The 26,247-nt window shown below is 42.8% G+C and overlaps 1 protein-coding gene across 1 annotated transcript; it reads left to right on the forward strand.

Moving 5' to 3' along the window:
• Positions 1 to 5,983: 5,983 nt before the first annotated feature.
• LOC138663938 (zinc finger protein 420-like) lies at positions 5,984 to 24,858 on the forward strand. The gene is made up of 11 exons (XM_069750310.1): positions 5,984 to 6,025; positions 7,669 to 7,818; positions 7,946 to 8,125; positions 8,209 to 8,332; positions 8,412 to 8,509; positions 8,605 to 8,754; positions 8,880 to 9,059; positions 9,143 to 9,266; positions 9,349 to 9,446; positions 9,645 to 9,732; positions 21,641 to 24,858. The coding sequence occupies exons 1-11, from the start codon at positions 5,999 to 6,001 to the stop codon at positions 23,596 to 23,598; spliced, it is 3,177 nt and encodes a 1,058-aa protein (XP_069606411.1). The 5' UTR covers positions 5,984 to 5,998; the 3' UTR covers positions 23,599 to 24,858.
• The last annotated feature ends 1,389 nt before the right edge of the window (positions 24,859 to 26,247 follow it).

Raw genomic sequence — 26,247 nt, forward strand, 5'->3', positions numbered from 1 at the left:
GGGTTTCAATGTTTAGGCACATCAGTGGCTCTCCAAACGCAACATGGCGTCCCATCTCAATTCCTGTCAATTTTGCATTGAAAAGTCAAACGGCGCTCCTTCCCTTCCGAGCTCTCCTATGCGCCCAAACAGTGGTTTACTGCCACATATGGGGTATCAGCGTACTCGGGACAAATTGGACAACAACTTTTGAGGTCCAATTTCTTCTCTTACCCTTGGAAAAATAAAAAATTGGGGGCAAAAATATAATTTTTGTGAAAAAATATGATTTTTTATTTTTACGGTTCTGCATTATAAACTTCTGTGAAGCACTTGGTGGGTCAAAGTGCTCACCACACCTCTAGATAAGTTCCTTAGGGGGTCTACTTTCCAAAATGGTGTCACTTGTGGGGGGTTTCAATGTTTTGGCACATCAGTGGCTCTCCAAACGCAACATGGCGTCCCATCTCAATTTCTGTCAATTTTGCATTGAAAAGTCAAACTGCGCTCCTTCCCTTCCGAGCTCTCCCATGCGCCCAAACAGTGGTTTACTGCCACATATGGGGTATCAGCGTACTCAGGACAAATTGGACAACAACTTTTGAGGTCCAATTTCTTCTCTTACCCTTGGAAAAATAAAAAATTGGGGGCAAAAATATAATTTTTGTGAAAAAATATGATTTTTTATTTTTACGGTTCTGCATTATAAACTTCTGTGAAGCACTTGGTGGGTCAAAGTGCTCACCACACATCCAGATAAGTTCCTTAGGGGGTCTACTTTCCAAAATGGTGTCACTTGTGGGGGGTTTCAATGTTTAGGCACATCAGTGGCTCTCCAAACGCAACATGGCGTCCCATCTCAATTCCTGTCAATTTTGCATTGAAAAGTCAAATAGCGCTCCTTCCCTTCCGAGCTCTCCCATGCGCCCAAACAGTGGTTTACTGCCACATATGGGGTATCAGCTTACTCAGGACAAATTGGACAACAACTTTTTGGGTCCAATTTCTCCTGTTACCCTTGGTAAAATAAAACAAATTGGAGCTGAAGTAAATTTTTTGTGTAAAAAAGTTAAATGTTCATTTTTATTTAAACATTCCAAAAATTCCTATTAAACACCTGAAGGGTTAATAAACTTCTTGAATGTGGTTTTGAGCACCTTGAGGGGTGCAGTTTTTAGAATGGTGTCACACTTGGGCATTTTCTATCATATAGACCCCTCAAAATGACTTCAAATGAGACGTGGTCCCTAAAAAAAAATGGTGTTGTAAAAATGAGAAATTGCTGGTCAACTTTTAACCCTTATAACTCCCTAACAAAAAAAAAAATTGGTTCCAAAATTATGCTGATGTAAAGGAGACATGTGGGAAATGTTACTTATTAAGTATTTTGTGTGACATATCTCTGTGATTTAATTGCATAAAAATTCAAAGTTTGAAAATTGCGAAATTTTCAAAATTTTCGCCAAATTTCCGTTTTTTTCACAAATAAACGCAGGTACTATCAAAGAAATTTTACCACTATCATGAAGTACAATATGTCACGAGAAAACAATGTCAGAATCACCAGGATCCATTGAAGCGTTTCGGAGTTATAACCTCATAAAGGGACAGTGGTCAGAATTGTAAAAATTGGCCTGGTCATTAACGTGCAAACCACCCTTGGGGGTAAAGGGGTTAAGGTCTGAAGATGATGTAAACACTGCTCAAATGACATGGGAACATCATGGCAAATGTCCATTTCTGACTCCTAGGTCACAGCTGTAACCAGTGTTGTCAGAGTTTCACGACATTTTTACAGGTGCACCAAAAAACATACAAAAACTAAATCAAAATGGATTTTACTGGGAAATATCTTAAGGAACATCCTTTCCAGGGTAATGACTTGTATATAAGCAGGGGCGGGCTGGGCCGGGTGGCAGTGAGGCAAATGCCCCCTGGGCTGCTCCCCCAGCAGCTGTGAAGGGCCAGCCGCCTGAATGCTGTGCACAGCAAACTGCGTGTCAGCCAGCAAGGTTGTGGCTGTGTCAGGGGAGTGGCAGTCTCTGGGAACTCCAGCTGCTCATTGGCTGTGTAGCTCTTTGCTTTGATTGGCTGCTAGGCTGCAATTTGCCTGATGCTGATTGGTGCATCAGGGCAGTGTGGGGCAAGCTTAGAAGGTGGGAGGCGCGCATTCAGGAGCATGCTCACTCAGCCAGTAACTACACTACCTGAGCTCTATACTGTAACCAGAGCTCTCCCCTGGGATATCATTGTGTCCCTGGGAAAGAGCCAGCCTAATAGGGAGGGAGGAAAGTGGGCAGGACCTCTCACCACGGCAGGTCGTGCATCCATAGCGTGAGGGGTCGTCACGGAAGTGGGGTATGTGTGGACAGCTCCTCCATCACACCTCTATGTGGAGGGCTGCTGCACTCCTCACTGCACACAGGGACATACAGGGTGACAGTCTGCAGGGCATTGCCTCTCTACTTGTGCATGTATCTGCAGAGCATCACTCCCCTACCTGTGCATGTATCTTCAGAGCATCACTTCCCTATGTGTGAGTGTATCTGCAGAGCATCACTTCCCTACCTGTGCGTATCTGCAGAGCATCTCTTCTCTACCTGTGCATGTATCTGCAGAGCATCACTTTCCTAACTGTGCATGTATCTGCAGAGCATCACTTCCCTACCTGTGCGTATCTGCAGAACATTACTTCTCTACCTGTGCATGTATCTGCAGAGCATCACTTTCCTACCTGTGTATGTAGCTGCAGATACATGCACACGTAAGGAATAGTGATGAGTGAGTGTACTCAAAGCTCAGGTTTTCCCGAGCACGCTTGGGTGACCTCTGAGTATTTATGACTGCTCGGAGATTTAGTTTTCATCGCGGCAGCTGAATGATTTACAGTTACTACCCAGGCTGAGTACATGTGGGGTTTGCCTGATTGCTAGGGAATCCCCACATATAATCAAGCAGGCTAGTAGCTGTAAATCATTCAGCTGCTGGGATGAAAACTAAATCTCCAAGCAGTCATAAATACTTGGAGGTCAACTGAGCGTGCTCGGGAAAACCCGAGCAACGAGTACACTCGCTCATCACTAGTAGGGAAATGTTTGGGATCTCCTTTCACAAGCTTCTCACAGTAGTTGGTCAGAATTTGGGCCCACTCCTCCTGACAAAACTGGTGTAACTGATCCAGGTTTGTAGGTTGTCTTTCTAGCTCCAGCCTTTTCAGCTTTGCCCATGAATTTTGGCCGCTCTAAAACATTGACATTGTTATCCTTGAGCCACGTTGTTAGCTGCTATATACAGGGGGCAGTGGGGACCTTCATACTACATACAGGGGGCAGTGGGGACCTTCATACTACATACAGTGGGCAGTGGGGACCTTCATACTACATACAGGGGGCAGTGGGGACCTTCATACTACATACAGTGGGCAGTGGGGACCTTCATACTACATACATTGGGGACCTTCATACTATATACAGGGGGCAGTGTGGACATTCATACTATATATAGGGGCAGGGGGACCTCCATACTATATACAGGGGGCAGGGGGGACCTTCATATTATATACAGTGGGCAGGGGGACCTTCTTACTATATACAGGGGGCCCTGTGCTCTTCACAGATGAAAGCAGGTTCACACTGAGCACATGTGACAGACGTGACAGAGTCTGGAGATGCCGTGGAGAGCTGCCTGCAACATCCTTCAGCATGACCGGTTTGGCAGTGGGTCAGTAATGGTGAGGGGTGGTATTTCTCAGGAGAGCCACACAGCCCTCCATGTGCTCGCCAGAGGTAGCCTGACTGCCATTAGGTACCGAGATGAGATCCTTAGACCCCTTGTGAGACCATATGCTGGTGCGGTTGGCCTGTGTTCCTCCTAATGCAGGACAATGCCAGACCTCATGTGGCTGGAGTGTGTCACCAGTTCCTGCAAGATGAAGCATTGAAGCTATGGACTGGAACGCCCCTTCCCCAGACCTGAATCCGATTGAGCACATCTGGGACATCGTATCTTGCTCCATCCACCAACGTCACGTTACACCACAGACTCTCCAGGAGTTGGCGGATGCTTTAGTCCAGGTCTGGGAGGAGATCCCTCAGGAGACCATCCGCCGCCTCATCAAGAGCATGCCCAGGCGTTGTACAGTAGGGAGGTCATACAGGCACATAGAGGCCACACACAATACTGAGCATCTTTTCCTTGTAATGAGGGATTACCACTGAAGTTGGATAAGCCTGTAATTTGATTTTCCACTTTGATTTTGTGTATCATTCCAAATCCAGACCTCCGTGAGATATTCATTTTTATTTATATTGATAATTGTTATGTTTTATTGTTCTGAACACATTCCACTATGCAATGAATAAAAATTAGCAACTGGAATATTTCATTCAGTGTTATCTAGGATGTGGGATTTTATTGTTCCCTTTATTTTTTTTGAGCAGTGTATATATATATATATATATATATATATATATATATATATATATATATATATATATATATATATATATATATATACAGTATGTAAACTAACGAAATACTCGACTCTCCTCCTCGTTCCCAAGCTGATTCTGGCTCTGCTCCATTATCAGCAGCTGTACTTCTGTTTGCCTGAAATACAGCGGGTATGCGATGAAGTGACGTCATCGCGCAGCTGCTCTGTCAGAGGCAGAGGGAAATGATGGGAGAGAAAGCGTCATCTGACGCGCTCTCCTCCATTATTGCTTTTAACTGTATCAGCATCTATGATGCCGATACACTTGAATGTGGTGCGCACTGGGGGACAGTGCTGGCGCCGGACCCCACAGACTTACGGGCCTCATAGCGGCCGCATGGGCTGGGGGCACCTGGGCTAGCGGGGACCCTGGTTTTCGAGCCATGATAGTGGGCAGTGTTAGCCGCAGCCTACAACTAACACTGCCCGCTATTAAAGAGAAATGAATATTCACTCCACACCCATGGAGCAGCAAACTTCTGCTTCCTGTCACCGGATGCAGCTCCGCTGGCATTGGGCGGAACCCCTGACTTACGGAGCCCATAGCAGCTGCATGGTGTGCCACTATTAGCAACATGCCACTGGCTGGAGGCCCCTGGAGCCGCGGAGGCCCTAGGCAGCTTCTGAGTCCGTATGCCAGCAGGTGTCAGTGCCTGGGCCCACCCAAGAATCCTCCGGTTCTCCGGTGGGCCAGTGCAATCCTGACCTTGCTTTATGGAGATGTTCGAAGAAGCCAGGTTGTGACCCTCCAGTCAAGCTTGTTGTAACCTCTTCTCTGCGCCAGCCACAGGTGGGGTAGTCGGCCCTGAAAGCTTTGAAGTAACAGCTGCTCTTATCCCGGTAAGTCAGTGAAAGGGTGAGATTCTGTAATTTTGCACCACCTTGGGTATTTTTCTGGGACTGTTCTACGTGTTATTTGTTTTCTGGTACAATAAAGTATTGGCACACTGTTTTACCCTCACCCTGTGTTGTCAGAGTGGTATTACGCCCAGCTTCTGACCCTCCATGTCTCCACATGCTGGGTGTTCCTTGGCTACTTTCTTATATAAACCCCAGCTGCTTTTACTGTAGATTCTGGCTCCCCCTCACCTCACGCTATAAATGTTCTCTGTAATACAGGTTTCTGATTGCTGAGCCCCTTGTTATACTTTCTCATATTATACTGGTTTTCTGTCTATATTAAGCCTGAGGAAGGGTCTGGGAGCTGAAACATTGTGACCACAAGAAAGAGTATTCATGAATGAGGGTCTGAAAAACCTCACAATAAAGAAGTTTTGAGGCAAATCCTGGTGATTATGGAGCGCTGGTTCATCTCTCTGTAAATGCTCTGAAGTCTCCTGAGCAAGTGGTCGGCTGTACGGGAACGTGCCCCCTGGAGCTCCCTATGTGCGCTGCCTGGACTCCGCTCCTCCAGCATCAGGACAACCAGCACAGTGCTATATATACTGAGGCCCATGATCATGTGACCCCTGACTCCTCCCCTCCTGTGACCTCATCACAGGTCCTGTGCGCACAGAACAGCCATATATGTGGTGTGGGGCTCTGCAAGTGGAGGTAGGTGCTGGAGATTTTCCATTACTGGGTGCAGGTGAGTCACCCACCAGGGCAATGGGAATACTCGGTTCCGGTCGCTCTTAAAGGGGATGTCAAGGTGGCTGCGACCCGGTCTGTGGCCCTGGGCACTCAATAAAAGGGGAAAAGTCTTTAAAGGAAATTTGGTAATAAAGTTTATTCGTGACGCCACCTGTGGTTCTCGGTCAGAGGGAACCGACACTGCTTAAAGGGGTCCTCTGGGGTGATATGGTTGCAGCAAGATGGTGACTCTTCCCACGCGTAAAGCGGGGTCCCCTGGGCTCCCAAGGGGTATGGCAAGGATGGTGGGTTGCCGATAAATAACAGATGACACCGAGTTGCAGTCTTTACCTGGTTTACTGATGGTAGCAGGCCTCAGTCCAGGGTACCGGCAACAGGTGCAGAAGGAGTCCAGGCAGCCTGAAAACAAGTAGTAATCTCCCTTGCCAGATCAGGTTGGGAGCCTTCCTCTATGCGCTGGTTTTCTGGTCCCTTGCTACCTGTAGTTCACTGGCAAGGTACCCCTTTCTCTCTCCTGTCCTGGGACAGTACCTGCACGGGCTGTTCTCTTGGGGGTTTCTGACACGGTCACTCCAGGCTCTATCTGCTGCTTTACCTCAGGTATGGTATGGGAAATTAACATACAGTCCTATGCCCTCCGGTTCTACTGTGGACCTTGTAGTTATCCACAATCTCGGGCTCCCGGTGCTGGTTTCTGCGCTCTGGCTCACAGGAGGGCCAATCGCTGCCTTCCTTAGCTCCTAATCACTCCTCTTCATTCCAGACTGAACTCACTCCTCCCCCAGACCCAGATGAATATCAGGGAAGTTCCCCTAAAACAGGGTTTTGAGCTCCCCCTTCTGTCCTGGAGTTAGAATATGTTGTGTGTAAGATTTACCTGCCAAAGGGATCCCACTTGTCTCCAGGCATGGCACTACCCTCCCCGAGAGGAAGGCAGCACCACTGTGGTACCCAAACTCCTGGGGTGCCACACAGGCGCTATAACATTTGTATTTGTCATTCTGGGGTTCCTGTCACGTTGAGGGTAGAAAACGTCAGCGATTCTTTCATTGTCTTCCTGCATTATCACCAGTTAGAGCCGCGCTCGTTTCTCCTCCGTCCCATAGACGATGAATAGAGAGAAGCGCACATGTCCCCTGTAGAAGCCTCTCTTATAATTGCGGCCATTATAATTTATGACTCCTGTAAATCCCCCTCATGGTCACCCCCCGGGACCCTCCCAGTGTCATTGCACTTTGTATTTCCAGAGTCCCTGTGACCAGAACGTCTCCTGTATTAGTAATCTGCACCATTATCCGTGTAGATGGCAGATTCTGGGGAAAGGACACAAAACACATCGAGTTCAGGCCGAGCTCCATCTTTATGACATATTTCCACTCCATCACTCAGGCGTCTATTGTTTCCTTCAGTCTGTTTACATCGCTGCAATGACAATATTGGATGCTGGTATGTCTGAGATGTTTCTATTCTGTTACATGATGGTTTATGGAGATCATCTGTCCGACATGCTGCCACCATGAAGATGTGATGTGGAGAATATGTCTTCATGAAATATGGGATAGATTCTTTATGATCTTACATCAGCTCATCTTCTTTACATTTAGTTCCCTACAATATCGGATCCTCTCAGTGGAGATCTTCTATATAAGAGAAACTTTCTGATTAACCCATCAAGGATGGATAGTGACAGGAACAAGATGGCAGAGAGGATATTACACCTCACCCTAGAGATCCTCTTACAGCTTACTGGAGAGGTGAGAGATTCTGATGACGTCACATTACATCATTCTTATCTATGGGAATAACAGATGGACAGAACTGGAGAGGTGAGGACTCTGGAAATGTCTGTAGTGAGATTTATTAATGTGTCTCCATAACCAGGATAATACAGTAGTGAAGAAGACCTCTAGTGAGCACTGTCAGGCCCCTGTGTCTGAGGGATGGGGGAGACCCCTGAGCCCAATCACGGTAACTCTATCTCACCCCTTGATACATGAGGACATCAATGACCAGAAGATCGTGGAACTCACCTACAAGATGATTGAGCTGCTGACTGGAGAGGTGATACTGCTGGGAATGCTGGGACATTATACCGTAACGGTATGAAAGGATTGAGGGGATGATGGTATAATTGTATTTGTCAGGTTCCTATAAGGTGTCAGGATGTCACCATCTATTTCTCCATGGAGGAATGGGCGTATGTAGAAGGACACAAAGATGTGTACAAGAAAGTCATAAAGGAGGTTCTCAATCCCCTCACATCACCAGGTAATAGGACTAAATACACACGGTCTATAATTATCTGTATGTAAAGAATGAATTCAGTGCCTGTATGTGTTTCCCCCAGTTCTATCCAGTAGGAGGACAACACCAGAGAGATGTCCCTGTCCTCTTTTTCCACAGGACTGTAAAGAAGAAAATCCCAATATTCCTCAGTATCATCAGGTAGATGCTGCCACCATGAAGATGTGATGTGAAGAAGATTTCTTCTTAACATTTTGAATAGATTTGCTATGATGTTTGACCTTTTTCCCATTCAGTTCCCTGCAATATCAGATCCTCTTACTGGAGATCTTCTATGTAAGAGAATTTTCCTTCTTGACCCGTCAAGGATGGATAGGAGCAGTGACAATATGGCGGAGATGGTATTACATCTCACCCTAGAAATCCTTTTCCAGCTTACTGGAGAGGTGAGTGATTCTGATGATGTCACATTACATCATTCTTATCTACAGGAATAACCAACAGATTTGGAGAGGTGAGGACTCTGGAAATGTCTGCAGTGAGATTAATGAATGTGTCTCTCCATAACCAGGATTACACAGTAGTGAAGAAGGCCATTAGTGAGCGCTGTCAAGCCCCTATGTCTGAGGGGTGGGGAAGAACTCTGAGCCCACTCATGGGGCCTCTACCTCATCCGCTGGTACATGAGGACATCAATGATCAGAAGATCCTAGAACTTACCTATAAGATGACTGAGCTGCTGACTGGAGAGGTGACACTGCTGGGAATGCTGGGACATAATACGCTAACACTATGAAGAGATTGGGGGGATGATAGTATCATTGTATGTGTCAGGTTCCTATAAGGTGTCAGGATGTCGCTGTCTATTTCTCCATGGAGGAGTTTGAGTACCTAGAAGGACACAAAGATCTGTACAAGGACATCATGATGGAGGTTCCTCAGCCCCTGACATCACCAGGTAATAGACAGGACTAAATACACACGGCCTATAATTATCTGTATGTAAAAATGAACTCAATCCCTGTATGTGTTTCCTCCAGTTCTAACCAGTAGGAGGACAAAACCAGAGAGATGTCCCCGTCATCTTCTTCCACAGGACTGTAAAGAAGAAAATCTCAGTATTCCTCAAGATCATCAGGTTGGTAGAAAGAAGATGCCATGAGATCTTCTCTATTATGTGTAGTTGGCTGTGAAGGTCTTGTGCTCAGTTTTTTTTTTCATCCTCCAGTATTATTTCTTTTATACTTGTGTAATGAGGACGGTGGAGATGGCAGGATTAGAGCTGATCATAGATGTGACTTCTCCATCTGTCTGTGACTTACAATATTTGTTTCAGGGTGAAGATCTGACCCATATTAATACTACAGAGACATATGTGAGGGGTGTTGAGTGGTGTAAAGAGGAGATTCCATCAGATAACACAGGTGAGTAGTAATCACTAAATGCAGATTATTCACAGATTATCCTTCCTGTAGAATTCTGTTTCATTTTTTAGGGCTTGGTCTCTCATTACTTTTTGATGTGCATTTTTACTGAACGAAGGATTTAGTGCTTTTTCTATTAAAGCATTTTAGCTACAACATTTCACAGGCCAAAACTAAAGTAATACAGTTTTACCACTGAGAAAAATATAGAGCCGATCTCTGTACAATCTGCTTTGATCTTGGTCATGTGATCCCTCCAGCCTAACTCCATCCACATCAGGAAAGGATTACTCTCAGCGGCGTATAGTGATTGGCTAAATCGATCAGGAGTTAATCCGAAAGAGAAGGCATGGAGACTGGCAGGGCACCTCGTCATCAGTGGAAGGGGATTATTAATAATTAGCTGAAGAGCCCGGCGTTGCCCGGGCATAGTAACTAACTGTCGTTAGTTATAACAAATTATAATGATTATATTGCACAGAAATACATAGTGGATGCTTTCCTGAAACGGAAAGTACTTGCAAGCATCATAATACAATGTTTACCCAGAAACCTTTGCAGTAGGCGGAGCTATGCAAATCATCTCTTTCCACCCCAGTCTAATCCACAGCGCTTGGAACCGCCAAGCGTGCAATGCTGCGGATTAGTTTCTAAATTTACACAGGATAAGTAGAGGGCTTTTCGGTCTCTTTCGTCCCGCTACATTTAGCCCAACTTGGGTCTCTCCCTAAGGTGGCTAGCATATACAGTGGGGCAAAAAAGTATTTAGTCAGTCAGCAATAGTGCAAGTTCCACCACTTAAAAAGATGAGAGGCGTCTGTAATTTACATCATAGGTAGACCTCAACTATGGGAGACAAACTGAGAAAAAAAATCCAGAAAATCACATTGTCTGTTTTTTTAACATTTTATTTGCATATTATGGTGGAAAATAAGTATTTGGTCAGAAACAAAATTTCATCTCAATACTTTGTGATATATCCTTTGTTGGCAATGACAGAGGTCAAACGTTTTCTGTAAGTCTTCACAAGGTTGCCACACACTGTTGTTGGTATGTTGGCCCATTCCTCCATGCAGATCTCCTCTAGAGCAGTGATGTTTTTGGCTTTTCGCTTGGCAACACGGACTTTCAACTCCCTCCAAAGGTTTTCTATAGGGTTGAGATCTGGAGACTGGCTAGGCCACTCCAGGACCTTGAAATGCTTCTTACGAAGCCACTCCTTCGTTGCCCTGGCGGTGTGCTTTGGATCATTGTCATGTTGAAAGACCCAGCCACGTTTCATCTTCAATGCCCTTGCTGATGGAAGGAGGTTTGCACTCAAAATTTCACGATACATGGCCCCATTCATTCTTTCATGTACCCGGATCAGTCGTCCTGGCCCCTTTGCAGAGAAACAGCCCCAAAGCATGATGTTTCCACCACCATGTTTTACAGTAGGTATGGTGTTTGATGGATGCAACTCAGTATTCTTTTTCCTCCAAACACGACAAGTTGTGTTTCTACCAAACAGTTCCAGTTTGGTTTCATCAGACCATAGGACATTCTCCCAAAACTCCTCTGGATCATCCAAATGCTCTCTAGCAAACTTCAGACGGGCCCGGACATGTACTGGCTTAAGCAGTGGGACACGTCTGGCACTGCAGGATCTGAGTCCATGGTGGCGTAGTGTGTTACTTATGGTAGGCCTTGTTACATTGGTCCCAGCTCTCTGCAGTTCATTCACTAGGTCCCCCTGCGTGGTTCTGGGATTTTTGCTCACTGTTCTTGTGATCATTCTGACCCCACGGGGTGGGATTTTGCGTGGAGCCCCAGATCGAGGGAGATTATCAGTGGTCTTGTATGTCTTCCATTTTCTAATTATTGCTCCCACTGTTGATTTCTTCACTCCAAGCTGGTTGGCTATTGCAGATTCAGTCTTCCCAGCCTGGTGCAGGGCTACAATTTTGTTTCTGGTGTCCTTTGACAGCTCTTTGGTCTTCACCATAGTGGAGTTTGGAGTCAGACTGTTTGAGGGTGTGCACAGGTGTCTTTTTATACTGATAACAAGTTTAAACAGGTGCCATTACTACAGGTAATGAGTGGAGGAAAGAGGAGACTCTTAAAGAAGAAGTTACAGGTCTGTGAGAGCCAGAAATCTTGATTGTTTGTTTCTGACCAAATACTTATTTTCCACCATAATATGCAAATAAAATGTTAAAAAAACAGACAATGTGATTTTCTGGATTTTTTTTTCTGTTTGTCTCCCATAGTTGAGGTCTACCTATGATGTAAATTACAGACGCCTCTCATCTTTTTAAGTGGTGGAACTTGCACTATTGCTGACTGACTAAATACTTTTTTGCCCCACTGTATGTATCACTTGCTCACCGAGCCCCACTCCATACAGCCAACCAATTTCAGCCCTGTGCTGATGAGGGCCTAAAGCCCGAAACACGTGTCCACAGGTAGGAATTGGTTGGCTGTGTAAATTTAGAAACTAATCCGCAGCATTGCACGCTTAGCGGTTCCAAGCGCTGTGGATTAGACTGGGGTGGAAAGAGATGATTTGCATAGCTCCGCCTACTGCAAAGGATTCTGGGTAAACCTGCTATTCTTTGTATTATGCTGCTTGCAAGTACTTTCCGTTTCAGGAAAGCATCCACTATGTATTTCCTTTAAGTAGAGGGCTTTTTGGTCTCTTTTGTCCCGCTACATTTAGCCCAACTTGGGTCTCTCCCTAAGGTGGTTAGCATATATGTATCGATTGCACAGAAAAACATTTCACATCATATATTCAACACTACAGATTTGCAGCACAAATTAACTAAATGATTACCCAAGTATTGATAGTATTTTATTTTCAACTCATTCAAGAGTCTTTTGTTAAACAATATTTTTGGTTTTTCCTTCCAGTGCAAAAATGAACAGATTTTTCATAGTTCCAACTCTAGAACAGGCCACGTAAATTTGACTATGAAAAAAGTATGGAGATTGAACATAGCAATGCTCCCGCACTGGTACATGGAACACAACCGGTGCCATTTTATTGAAGCAAAAGGTTTTTTAACACAATATTAACCCCTTAACGATACAACTTTTAACGGCGACAGTTAAGGGTTCTTATTCCTCCTGCACCTCATGCTTTTTCTTTTTACACAGCCTCCTCCTGCACCTCATGCTCCTCCTTTAAACACAGCATTTTTCTGCAGCACAGCTTTTCTCCTTTATAGTTGCCTCCTCCAGTAGCACCTCTCACTCCTCTTCCATATGCAATTGGAAACTGTTAATTCCTAGAGAAATTGCACTAATTGCAATAAAGCGTATCATATACACAGTCTTCTTCTTCTGCAGCACCGCACTTTTCTCCTTTAGACCTCGTTCATATGTTATTTGGTCAGTATTTTTACCTCAGTATTTGTAAGCTAAAACTTGGAGTAAAACAATCAGAGGAAAAGTATATTACAAACATGTCACCATTTCTGTATTTTTCTCCCATTCGTGGTTTTGACTTATAAATACTGAGGTAAAATACTGACCAAATACTGAACGTGTGAATGTGGCCTTATGCACAGACTCCACCTGCAGCGCCTCACTCTTCTATACACACAGCCTCATACTGCAGCAGCACCTGACTTCTCTCATTTTGCTATTACACCTCTAATTTTTCCCCTCACATCTCTCATTTTCCCCTCACATCTCTCATTTTCCCCTCACTCCTCTCATTTTCCCCCTCACATCTCTCGTTTTCCCCTCACATCTCTCATTTTCCGCTCACTACTCTCATTTTCTCTCTCCTTTCATTTTCCCCCTCCTCTCATTTTCCCCCCTCACATTTGTCATTTTGACCTCACACCTGTCATTTTCCCCTCACTCTTCTGATTTTCAGCTCACGCCTTTTTTCCCCTCACTACAGTTTCCCCTCACTCCACTGTTTCCCCTCACTCCACTTTTTTCCTCTCACTCTTCTCATTTTTCTCTCACTCCTCTCATTTTCCTCTCACTCCTCTTATTTTCATCTCACTCCTCTCTTCCCCTTACACGTGTGCATATCAACTTCCAGTTATGAGCACAGCGGTGTAATCCATGAGGCTCCTCCCTTTCCCTTAACGTCATTCTGTGGTGCACCTGCAGTCCAGATGCCACAATGGTATTGCCTCCCTAACCGGTGGTGGTATCATGTCTGGAGGTAAATGGAGCTCCCTACACCCTAAGTAACCCACACATCCACACACAAGTCTGATCCCTGACCAGTAGGGGGAGCACAAGCCCCTAGTTTGTAGGGTGACTGTCCTTTCTGGCTGGGGGGAGGAATTAGAGCAGAGTAGTGCAGTTTAGTGTGAGGAAGGGAAGAAGGAGCACATGGAGTTTCCAGGGGTTGGAGCTATCGAAAGCTCACCCTAGGATGACAAAGAGAACAGGGCACCAGAGCCCTAGGCTACTAGGGATTGCAAATCCTGGGAGCAGAATCTGGAGACCAGAGGACTGCAGGTTCTCTGGCCACTCCTGCAGCACTAGAAACAACACATTACAGAGAGTTCAGAGCTGGAACTGAGAGTACAGCTTCTAAAGGGGCTCGCAATGTATGCTAGCTGGAGCTGCTGCAGAATAGACAAGCAGGGAGCACAAATTAGCTCACAAGCTACTGAATCTCCAAAGAGGCATATACAGAAAGGAAGGCTCATTCTACCCACTTAGTGGAGTGGTCTCCACCTGCTTCCAGATGGTCGGAGCCTGAACCTAGTGACCAGTACCCCTGGATTCAACCTGCATCCATCATTAGTAAAGGTAAAGACTGAATTCCTTCACCTCCTTGCTTCTTTCTGCTGCATTTCTCACCACAACCCCCATCATTGCTCCAGGGACATGCTCCTGCTGAGTGGAGTGATCCATTTTGCTGTATTACCATCTATCCTCTGGGGACCCCACTTGCAATGCTGGCCAGACACCTCAGCTGACGTCACGATACAACCATAAACTATTATTCCCCATAAATATTCCCTTTTCATTTGTCCGGTCAGTGCCACGGTGCTGGGCAATTGCCACTGTCACATCCCTGATAGACTGCCTGCCTGGCTACCGAGTACCCCGGCCCGCGTGACTGCGGCAATGCCTCACAGGAGCAACTCCATTCTAGACGCGACAGTGCTAGATATGGCCTGTGCCTACTGTGCACTGATACTCTGAAGGCGGCTGCCCTTATTCTAGCTTACAGCGGCTGAGAAGTCACAGCCGGTGAGTCTCTGCCCGTGTGCGCTAACGTGGGCCGTGTGGAGTGAGTGTGGCTATGCGGAGTGGGCGTGGCTTGATACATACACACACATACATACACATAGCTTTATATATATACAGTAGATTATTATTTCTCAGGAGATATAAATCTTGAGGGCCATGGACTTGGTAGCAATGTGTATAGGACATGCTTTGTGCATCAGTTCCACCATGGACTTGTTGTGATTGTACAGAAGAGGAATGTAGCCCCTTAAATGATCTAAGTCTATGACCTCAAGTTAAGAATTCAGAGAATATGTAGAACCAGGACTTGTACAGCGATAATCCAGTAGCACATAGAAAGGTTAAAACATCATTTTTATTCCCTGGTTTAAACTGTTCCTTCTGTGCAGGCATTCGCTAACAAAAAACACATACACTTATGGCCACAATATCCATTATCAGAGTATTAAACACTGGTGATTACATGTACAGAAATAATCACTTAATCCAACAGTAGAAAATAGATCTTAACAACATAGAAATGAGGTACAATAACAAAAAGCGAAAAATATACTGTATACAAGATGTTGACAAATTTACATGAGATCCTTGTCTTCGAGCCTCAAGACCTAGTACTCATTTTTGTCTCCTGTCTTAGAAGGATTCCTTTCCATTCTCCTCCTCCTGAGGATTCTTAAGGCCGGGGTCACACTGGCGACTAAAACAGACGAGTGCAATGAGATAAAAAATCGCATAGCACTCAGACCAATGTTAAACTATGGGGCAGCTCCCAGCAGCCGATTTTTTTTTTTTTTTTTTGTCGGCCGTTTTCCTTGGTCCGAGACAATCGCAGCATGCTGCCGTCTCTCGGCTCACTCGCACCCATATAAGCCTATGGGTGCGAGTGAGACAACGCACATCACTCGGATATCATCCGAGTGATGTGCGTTAAACACTGACCCCGGCAATAGAGGAGATGGGGAAATTAGTTTCTCCGCCTCCTCCGCAGCTGTGCTCCGATCTGCTCTCTGCGAGAGGCTCGGAGCACAGACACATGACACTCATCTCCCGCTCGCAGCAGACCATGAGCCGAGGGTCATTAGCATGTCGCATCCGATGCTCTCGCATCGGATGGAATAAGCTAGTGTGACCCCGGCCTAACCCTTTCAATACTAACAAGAGAAAAAAGCAATACAGAAAAAGATGCACACCTAAGAGTACAAAAGCAATTATATTTTATTAAACACCATATAGCTCCAAGATTAAAAACAAGTAAAACCAAATCCTCCCCATAGATATACAGTTGTGGTCAAAAGTTTTCATCCCCCAACAGAATTTTTTATCAGATGGTAAAGCTGCCCAATCTTTTTGGCAAAAACTCTCCAGTTCCTGTAAGTTCTTGGGCTGCCTAGTATGAACTGTGCACTTGAGATCTTCCCAGAGTGGCTCAATGATATTGAGGTCAGGAGACTGAAATGGCCACTCCAGAAGCTTCACTTTTTTCTGCTTTAGCCAATGACAGGTAGACTTGGCCTTGTGTTTTGGATTGTTGTCGTGTTGGAACATCTAAGTATGTCCCATGCACAGCTTCTGGGCTGATGATTGCAAATTTGCCTCCAATATTTGCTAATAACATGCTGCATTCATCTTTCCTTCAACTTTGACCAAGTTTCCTGTGCCTTTGTAGCTCATACATCCTCAAAACATCAGCGATATTAGTGGCTGATTTATGAAAATGTTTAATAGTGATGTGTTTAATGATAATAATGCACAAGAACACTTTGGGAACCATACAATATGTGATTGATGCTAGTTCCTGAAACTATATTTACAGTATCTGTGGGTGTGGGACCTTGTGCAATACTATACAAGTTATTGGATAATGATATTGCATGGGAGCACTTTATAATATGTGTACAATGCTGGTCCCTGAAGTTCTATTTTTGAATATTTTTGTGTGAGACCGTATGCACTATTATATTCACCAATAACATTTTTTGGAGCCACATAATTTAATCTTGGTTCCTGAAGCCACTTTTGAAAAGAATTTGTTGTGTGTTGCGATCGTGTGTAATATCATATACGGCTATATGATCTCTTATTTGTGGAGTACGGATGTACCTAATATAATATGTAAGTCCAACCATCTACTTCTAATGGTACTTCCTAAATACATGCGAACAACCACAAGGTGGCAGTCAAATTACTGTCACCTTAAAGAAGCCAACCATTAATAAAAACTTGAATACATTTTATTTAAAGAAAAAATAATGAAGACGATACATATACTTTTTTTTTTTTTTTAAACTACTTCTATTTTTCCGGATATTCCCCTTAGGGAGAGCCATGAGAAGCACACAATAATAAATAAACAATAAAGTGCATATCTCAAACACAAAGAGACTCAGCTTCTCAAACAACACATAGACTATATATAAGGTGCTAAAACAGCCTCCCCTTTTATTTGGCTAGTGTACTATGTTATAGAAGCGGTCCTTAGTACCATAATATCCTATGTAACCACCATAAACCGATCATATTCCGGGATCCCCACATAAGGTACATAAAGTTATGCCAATACCATTACCTAAGATAAGTCTTTCTATTGTGTGCCTCCTCTCCTGGCTTCTCCCAGCGCCCCGACGCGCGTTTCGCCCTTGCTTCTTCCGGGGGCGTGCATATATGCGTAATATAAATATGTTATGGGATTTGGCCCTTTATTGAAAGTGTAACTCGCCTTCTTTTGGTCCATCTCCATGTAAAACCTTGCAAAAAAGGATCTCTTTTTTTTGGCTGTTCCCCTGTGTAAGGGGTTATACCTAATACTATAAGGTGGGGTACCATATTGGAAAAAGGACCCTTAAGTTGGATCAAAATAAAGAAAAAAATTTTAGTAGTTGCCTCTAGTGATGAGTGAGTATACTTGTTGCTCTTGTCTCCCCGAGCACACTCGGGTGGTCTCCGAGCATTTGTTAGTGCTCGGAGAATTAGTTTTCATCGCCTCAGTTGCATGATTTACGGCTCCTAGACAGGCTGAATACATGTGAGGAATGTCTGTTTGTTAGGGAATTCCCACATGTTTTCAGGCTGTCCAGAAGCCATAAATCATGCAGCTGAGGTGACAAAAACTAAATCTCCGAGCACATCAAAATACTCGGAGATCACCCGAGTATGCTCGGGGAGACCCGAGCAACAATGCTACTCGCTCATCACTAGTTGCCTTATCTGATATAGTGCATGTACCATATGATATATCAGAATTGGGGCAAGGTATGAATTGATCATATGGTACCTTACTCTTTTTTCCCTGCACCCTATTATCTATTTTAGGTTTTCTAGGGACAGGGAGGGATAGCCGCCGATTAGCGGGGGTGCCACTGCGCAGGTTCTAGGGTGCCAACGTCTGCAGTCAGGCAGGGAGACAGTAGTGTGATAATAGGGTGATTTTTTTTTTCCCCCTCCCTCTGATGTTTACGGACAAAATAAATTGTGCTTTGTGTTGTCTTGTGAGTCATTTTGGCCAAATAAATTTTGTTCTTAATCATATTATTAAAAGTTATCTTTTATTTGATAATTTGAAAAAGATTTTGGTACACTTTGGGTGAATGATTTTTCATGGTACCTTATACCTCTTGCACGGTGATATGATGTTCTTTGTGGGTTTTTCTTTGCATCCTGAACAATTTTCCAGGCAGTTGTGGACAAAATTTTTGTTGGTCTACCTGACTGTGGTTTTGTTTTTACAGAGCCCCTGATTTTCCATTTGTTAATCACAGTTTGAATGGAATGCTGCTGACTGGCATTATCAATTCTTTGGATATCTTTTTGTATCCCTTTCCTGTTTTATACAGTTCAACTACCTTTTCCCATTGATCCATTAACAATTCTTTATAGTATGATGGTTCCACCTGTAATCCCCCATATATAATATGATGGCCCCACACATATAATCACTCATGTATAGTATGATGGCTTCACACATTTAATCCCCATATACAGTATGATGGCCCCACGCATATAATCCCCCATGAATAGCATGATGGCCCCACACATATAATCCCCATATATAGTATGATTGCCCCACACATATAATCGCCCATATATAGCATGATGGCCCAACACATATAAGCCCTCATATATAGTATGATGGCCCCACACATATAATCCCCATATATAGTATGATGGCCCCACACATATAATTCACATATACAGCATGATGGCCCCACACATATAACCCCCCATATACAGTATGATGGCCCCACACATATAATCCCCCATATATTGTATGATGGCCTCACACATATAATCTCCTATATATAGTATGATGGCCTCTCGCATATAATCCCCCATATGTAGTATGATAGCCCCATGCATATAATCCCCCATATATAGTATAGTGGGCCCCCAAAGTACTGATTGATATACAGTGGGTATGGAAAGTATTCAGACTCAGTTTAATTAAACACAGATGGACTCCAATGAAGGAGGAGAACCATCTCAAAAATGATCAAAAGGAAATGGACAGCATGTGACTTAAAAATGAGTGTCTGAGCAAATTGTCTAAATACTTATGACCATGTGATATTTCGATTTTTCTTTTTTAATAAATTTGCAAAAATGTCTACATTTCTGTTTTTTTCAGTCAGGATGGAGTGCAGAGTGTACAGTAATGAGGAAATAAAATGAACATTTTTGAATTTTCCAAATCGCTGCAATGAAATAAAGAGTGAAAAATTTAAAGGAGTCTGAATACTTCCGTACATATGTGAATAACAAAAAACCCTCACCTCCTTTCCTCTCTTCATTCCCTGTTGCTCCAGTTGGTCCGCGGTTGCAGCATTACTAGTGCCACGGGTGGGAGAGCAGAGTGCATGCTCTCTGTCCACAGACAGCGCTGACACATGACAGCCACACTTGTGTAGCAGCACTCAGATGATGAACGTTGTGCGCATACACGCGCCCCGATGATAATGAACAACCAGGGCAAGCACCTGCAGTGTGCCCTGATCCGACGCTGAGCATAGCACACTGTCAGTGTTTAGTGCTAGTCTATGGCACTGCTGCGGACTGGCAAAAAAACCCCAACTGCCTCTCCTGGACCGTGGACTGGTATTTTGGAACCCCTGATATACGGTATCCGGACCCTTCTAATATTTATTCCAGGTACACTAATAGCTCGGTGTTGCAGTGGTATGGCCATTTCACCAAAGTATCACAGGAGCTGTTTTTCCAACACAAACGACAACCCCAGGCTGCATATTGCTTGTAGTACTGTGAGTTGCCAGCACGTTCTAAACGTGATCTCGTGTTCTGCACCATCTCTTGACTTCTCTGACATTTAACTCATCATTGGTTGGCAATTGCAGCGGCAGATCTTGAGGATTTTCCTGCCCAAGTGCATTGAGTTTCACAGAACATTCTTCATACGATCATTAATAACCTCATTGATGGCAACCAAAGCGTGTAAGTGCATTTTTACACAAGCCACTCATACTCAATACTGAAAAGATGTTTTGACATTTTTTTTTCCATTTTTCAACATTTCCAAGTTAATAACATGTTTTTCCATCCTATGATTTCCATAACTTCACAAGTTTTCCTTCTGGGTGTTACAATTTCAATATAGAGGAGTGTGGTATGTCCGGCTTATTGTGGTACTTCTTCACCACTGCTCCCAAGGATTAGCATTGCCTGCCAGGCTGATGTCATGTCAACAGCACAGCAACCAATCAGTAAGCTGACTAGTTACAATGCTGTCAATGTAATGTCAGCGCTGCAGCCAATTCCAGACATTGGTAGCAGTGTCAGAGTTCACCAGTGGACCGCAGGAAGGTGAGTCCACCATAGATAGTTTTTTTTTTTTAAAGCCAAATGCAGTGATGGACATATTTTATTTAAAAGCCAACAACCCCTTGAATGGTATTGGTCAGTTGTTTTGTCATGCTAAGGCTACGTTCACATTTGCGCCATGGGGCGCAGCGTCGTCGACGCATGCGTCATGCGCCCCTATCTTAAACATGGGGGGTGCATGGATATGCGCCATATGCGTTGTCATGCGTTTCATGACGCATGTGTTTTTTTGGCGCACCAGACAGGACGCGGACGACGCTACAGGTTGCAGTTTTGATGCGTCACATTTCCGAAGAAAAACGCATGCAACGCACCTGCGTCGTAAATGCGCAAAAAAAAACACATTAGTGTCTATGAAAAATGCATAGGGCGCAGGTGCCTGCGTTGAGCCGCGTTTTTGATGCATGCATCTTTTTACTAAATGTTTTTTTGGGGGGGCATTTTGGATCTTCAATTGTATAGGACAAGGCATGCGTCAAAAAACGCTGCGTTGTGTATGCGTTTGCCATGCGTTGTGCGTTGCGCCGACGACGCTGCACCAAACAACGCAAATGTGAATGTAGCCTTATGCTTACCAGCAAGGTTATGTAACTGTGGAAAGCCTACGATGGCCGAAACAGACAGTGGATCCAAAGAATACCTTTTAGTTAGGCATGCAGGGACTCACTAGGAAACAGGAATTAGTTGCTGAATGGCATTTTACATTTAAGGAAGTTAATAGATAATCTAGGTCATGCAGAGAAGTGAGGCAGCTGGATGTCTAAGCATTGGGTGAGGCAGGAAGCGGTCCTTGAGCAACACAAGATCAATTTTTAGCAATGATTCAATGTCTATTGAAAAATAAATATACAATTATCTTTTTTGGCAGATAACTGGACCGTGATCTCAGAGAAATACCTGATATTTTCAGATTCTAATGCAAATGATCCTAGTACAACACCTGATACTTTTGAAGAGCATCCAATTACACCAGATATACCTCTGCTCTTTCTTAAGAAATATAAATATAACAAAAGGGATGGTGAACATCCAATAGCACATACAAGAAAAAAGCCATTTTCATGTTCGGAATGTGGGAAATGTTTTAGTCGGAAGAAAAGTCTTGCTACACATCTGAATATTCACACAGGGGAGAAGCCATTTTCATGCTCAGAATGTGGGAAATGTTGTATAACAAAATCTGATCTTACTAAACATCAGAAAATTCACACAGGAGAGAAGCCATTTTCATGTTCAGAATGTGGTAAATGTTTTAATCGGAAGGAAAATCTTGCTAGACATCTGAATATTCACACAGGGGAGAAGTCATTTTCATGCTCAGAATGTGAAAAAAGTTTTTCAGAAAAATCAATTTTTGTTCAGCATCAGAAAATTCACACAGGGGAGAAGCCATTTTCATGTTCGGAATGTGGGAAATGTTGTATATCGAAATCTGATCTTACTAAACATCAGAGAATTCACACAGGAGAGAAACCGTTTTCATGCTCAGAATGTGAAAAAAGTTTTTCTAACAAATCAGCTCTTGCTCAGCATCAGAAAACTCACACAGGTGAGAAGCCATTTTCATGTTCAGAATGTGGTAAATGTTTTAATCGGAAGAAAAATCTTGCTACACATCTGAATATTCACACAGGAGAGAAGCCATTTTCATGTTCGCAATGTGGGAAATGTTTTAGTCGGAAGAAAAGTCTTGCTACACATCTGAATATTCACACAGGGGAGAAGCCATTTTCATGCTCAGAATGTGGGAAATGTTGTATAACAAAATCTGATCTTACTAAACATCAGAAAATTCACACAGGAGAGAAGCCATTTTCATGTTCAGAATGTGGTAAATGTTTTAATCGGAAGGAAAATCTTGCTAGACATCTGAATATTCACACAGGGGAGAAGCCATTTTCATGCTCAGAATGTGAAAAAAGTTTTTCAGAAAAATCAATTTTTGTTCAGCATCAGAAAATTCACACAGGGGAGAAGCCATTTTCATGTTCGGAATGTGGGAAATGTTGTATATCGAAATCTGATCTTACTAAACATCAGAGAATTCACACAGGGGAGAAACCGTTTTCATGCTCAGAATGTGAAAAAAGTTTTTCTGACAAATCAGCTCTTGCTCAGCATCAGAAAATTCACACAGGTGAGAAGCCATTTTCATGTTCAGAATGTGGTAAATGTTTTAATCGGAAGAAAAATCTTGCTACACATCTGAATATTCACACTGGAGAGAAGCCATTTTCATGTTCAGAATGTGGTAAATGTTTTAATCGGAAGGAAAATCTTGCTAGACATCTGAATATTCACACAGGGGAGAAGCCATTTTCATGCTCAGAATGTGAAAAAAGTTTTTCAGAAAAATCAATTTTTGTTCAGCATCAGAAAATTCACACAGGGGAGAAGCCATTTTCATGTTTAGAATGTGGTAAATGTTTTAGAGATGTTTCACATCTTGTTAGACATCACAGATGTCACACTGGGGAGAAGCTGTTTTCATGTTTAGAATGTGGGAAATGCTTTAGAGATAATTCACATCTTGTTAGACATCACAGATGTCACACAGGAGAGAAACCATTTTTATGTTCAGAATGTGGGGAATGTTTTAGTCGGAAAACAAATCTTGCTAGACATCTGAAAATTCACACAGGGGAGAAGCCATTTTTATGTTCAGAATGTGGAAAATGTTTTATTCGGAAAACACATCTTGCTACACATCTGAAAATTCACACAGGGGAGAAGCCATTTTTATGTTCAGAATGTGGGAAATGTTTTAATCGAAAAACACATCTTGCTACACATCTGAAAATTCACACAGGGGAGAAGCCATTTTAATGTTTAGAATGTGGGAAATGCTGGTCTTCAAAATCTGATCTTGCTAAACATATGACAATTCACACAGGGGTGCAACCATTTTCATGTTCAGTCTGTGGAAAATGTTTTCATCAGAAAAAACTACTAGACATCTGAGAAATCACACATGGGGGAAGCCATTTTTCTGATCAGAATATGGGAAATGTTTTACAAACCCATCAAATATAGTCACACATCGGAGAAGTCAAGTAGGGGAAAAGAAATTTTCAATTTCAGAAAAAGGGAAAATTTTCTTACATGTTTATTTTTTATTCAGAGAAATCACACCGGTAGCTACACACTTTTTTTTTTTAAATAATTTACTTGTCAGATTGTACAAGTGACAGTCAATGTAAATTCACATGTCGTCATACAAGAGAAATAGAAAGCAATTTAAAGCACTAAATGATGACTAATAAATGTAAGCAATTACCAATAATCATCTGTTATCAAAAAGCAAACAATGGAAATAAAGCATCTATAAACTGATTGCACACTTTATTAGAGACACCCATCTATTAGTACATTGGACATCCTCTGGCCTTTCTAAGTGCAGTAATTTCTTGTCACTAAATTGAAATGCAGGAATATTGGCCCATGCAGGCTGGATATCTTCTCACAAATTTTGGTAAAAAATGGAATCTCTGTTTATTTCTTTCAATTCTAATTCAGACGTCAGTGATCTTTTTGTATGCAAAGAAAAAAATGGTAAATTGTGGGGGGATTTCCACTCTTTTGGCACATCAGGGACTTTCCAGGATTCTCAGGTGTATAAAGCGATGTGGCATATGGGGAGTTTTATATACAACCCCATCAGATGTGTGTGCGGTTACAGTCTCAAAAACTCTTGTCAAGAGAGATCGAGAGAGAGATCAAGAGTGATTGAGAGAGAGATCGAGAGAGAGAGATATTTAAATTGTAGCATTCTAAGAAAATTGAAAAATTGATTTCTGTTCAAATATACACATTTAACCTACTAGACAGAGAGGGAAGACCTCCTCAAACAGGTCTTCTCCCTCTCTGTGCATACTTCAAATAAATCCCGCGGTCTCTTCTGTCTTTAAGTTATTATTTTAGGTTTCTTGTGTGTGTGTATATATATATATATATATATATATATATATATATATATATATAAACACCAGTATAAATTGATTTTGTTTTGTTCTATAACCTTTTCATAAATTTGCCCTTTGTTTATTCTCAAGTTGCTTGTTTTATTTTTCAACAAATATGTAAAATTAAAAAAAACAAAAACAACAAACTAAACAATTAAAATAAAAATAATTGTCTTTTTTTCCCTTTACAATATTTTGTGCATAATATGCATTGTTCTACTTGCAAAATTAACCCTGTGGGGAGCCTATGAGCGCTGTTGCGATCTATAAACAATAGCAGGAGAGCTGTTGGGATTAAATACTCATCACATGCAATTGCCATCGTTATCCTAGAGCTTCTGTTTGGAGATAAATCATAATTGTTCACTTGCAGCACTCTACAAGGAAGGAATGTCCTCATCGAACTGCATATCTTTCCTCCCGTCGAAAGGATTGGAATCCAACCCTTGAAATCATTCGAAGAAAAAACACAAAATTGAGCTTGCCTTGAGTTGGTACACATGCAGCACATAAACACATGTTCACATTGGCCATAAAACATAAAACCTATAAGAGAAAAAATGAGCAAAAACCCTGCTGTAACTATGTAAAAAGCAAAAAGTGCATCTAAATAACACATACAGGAAAGATACATATCTTTGTACCACGTTAGCCAGTAGATAGAACAATATTTAGAATTGAGAGTCCTCAGTGGTTGATACCTTTAAATGGCTAGTTGAGAAGATGGTAACAAATTGCAAGCTTTCGAGACTACTCAGGTCTCTTCATCAGGCGCAGACTAATACAAAATCTGAAGAATCACATATTTATACAGAACACAGCACAGAAATAATGCCATAGATATGACAGGTGACGTGAAGCAGAACTACCATTATGGTAGAGTGATAAACAGTTGTGTCCATAAATATTGGAACAGATCATAGATAAGGAGTGTTTTATTGTCCTCTGATTGGTGTCTGGTTCTCTGTTTTGATGACCCCCACAAGGTCTGATGAGCAAATTTCTTAATTAATGTAAAAAGACATAAATCCATGCGACACATTCATTCCTGCACTGAGAGCGTCAAAGGTTGACATGAGTTTATACTCACAGACTTTTCTGTCTCTCTGAGAATTGAAATTACCCTTTAATACAAGTAATTCCACGTCCATGGACCTGAATTTACTTGTATTAAAGGGTAATTTCAAATCTCGCTGTAATCGCACCGACCCGAAAAATAAAGTTGTCTAATCACTTATACCGCACGAGGAATGGCGTAAAAAATAAATTAAACCAATTCTTTACATGCTGTTGATTTATTTAATTCTGCCTCCCAAAGATAGCATTAATGCTCAGCGCACATTTATCCTGTGCTACGCATTGACCTCTTACACCGGGGATTCCATGTAAATCGTGATTTGGATGGAACTTCTGGCAGAAGATTCCCTATAATGAGGCAGGTAGAGGCACTGTGGATGTCGTCTGACCTGTGATCTGGCATGTTCATCTTTTTAGGATTGCATAAAAGTGCCGT

Source organism: Ranitomeya imitator, chromosome 2 (genome assembly GCF_032444005.1).
Source record: "Ranitomeya imitator isolate aRanImi1 chromosome 2, aRanImi1.pri, whole genome shotgun sequence".
NCBI lineage: Eukaryota > Metazoa > Chordata > Amphibia > Anura > Dendrobatidae > Ranitomeya > Ranitomeya imitator.

Coding starts and splice junctions, on each gene's coding strand:
- LOC138663938 (XM_069750310.1), top strand. CDS start 5,999: ATGTGGTGTGGGGCTCTGCAAGTGGAG. Junction 6,026..7,668: donor GTGGGGCTCTGCAAGTGGAG/GTAGGTGCTGGA, acceptor CTTTACATTTAG/TTCCCTACAATATCGGATCC. Junction 9,267..9,348: donor TCAGCCCCTGACATCACCAG/GTAATAGACAGG, acceptor TGTTTCCTCCAG/TTCTAACCAGTAGGAGGACA.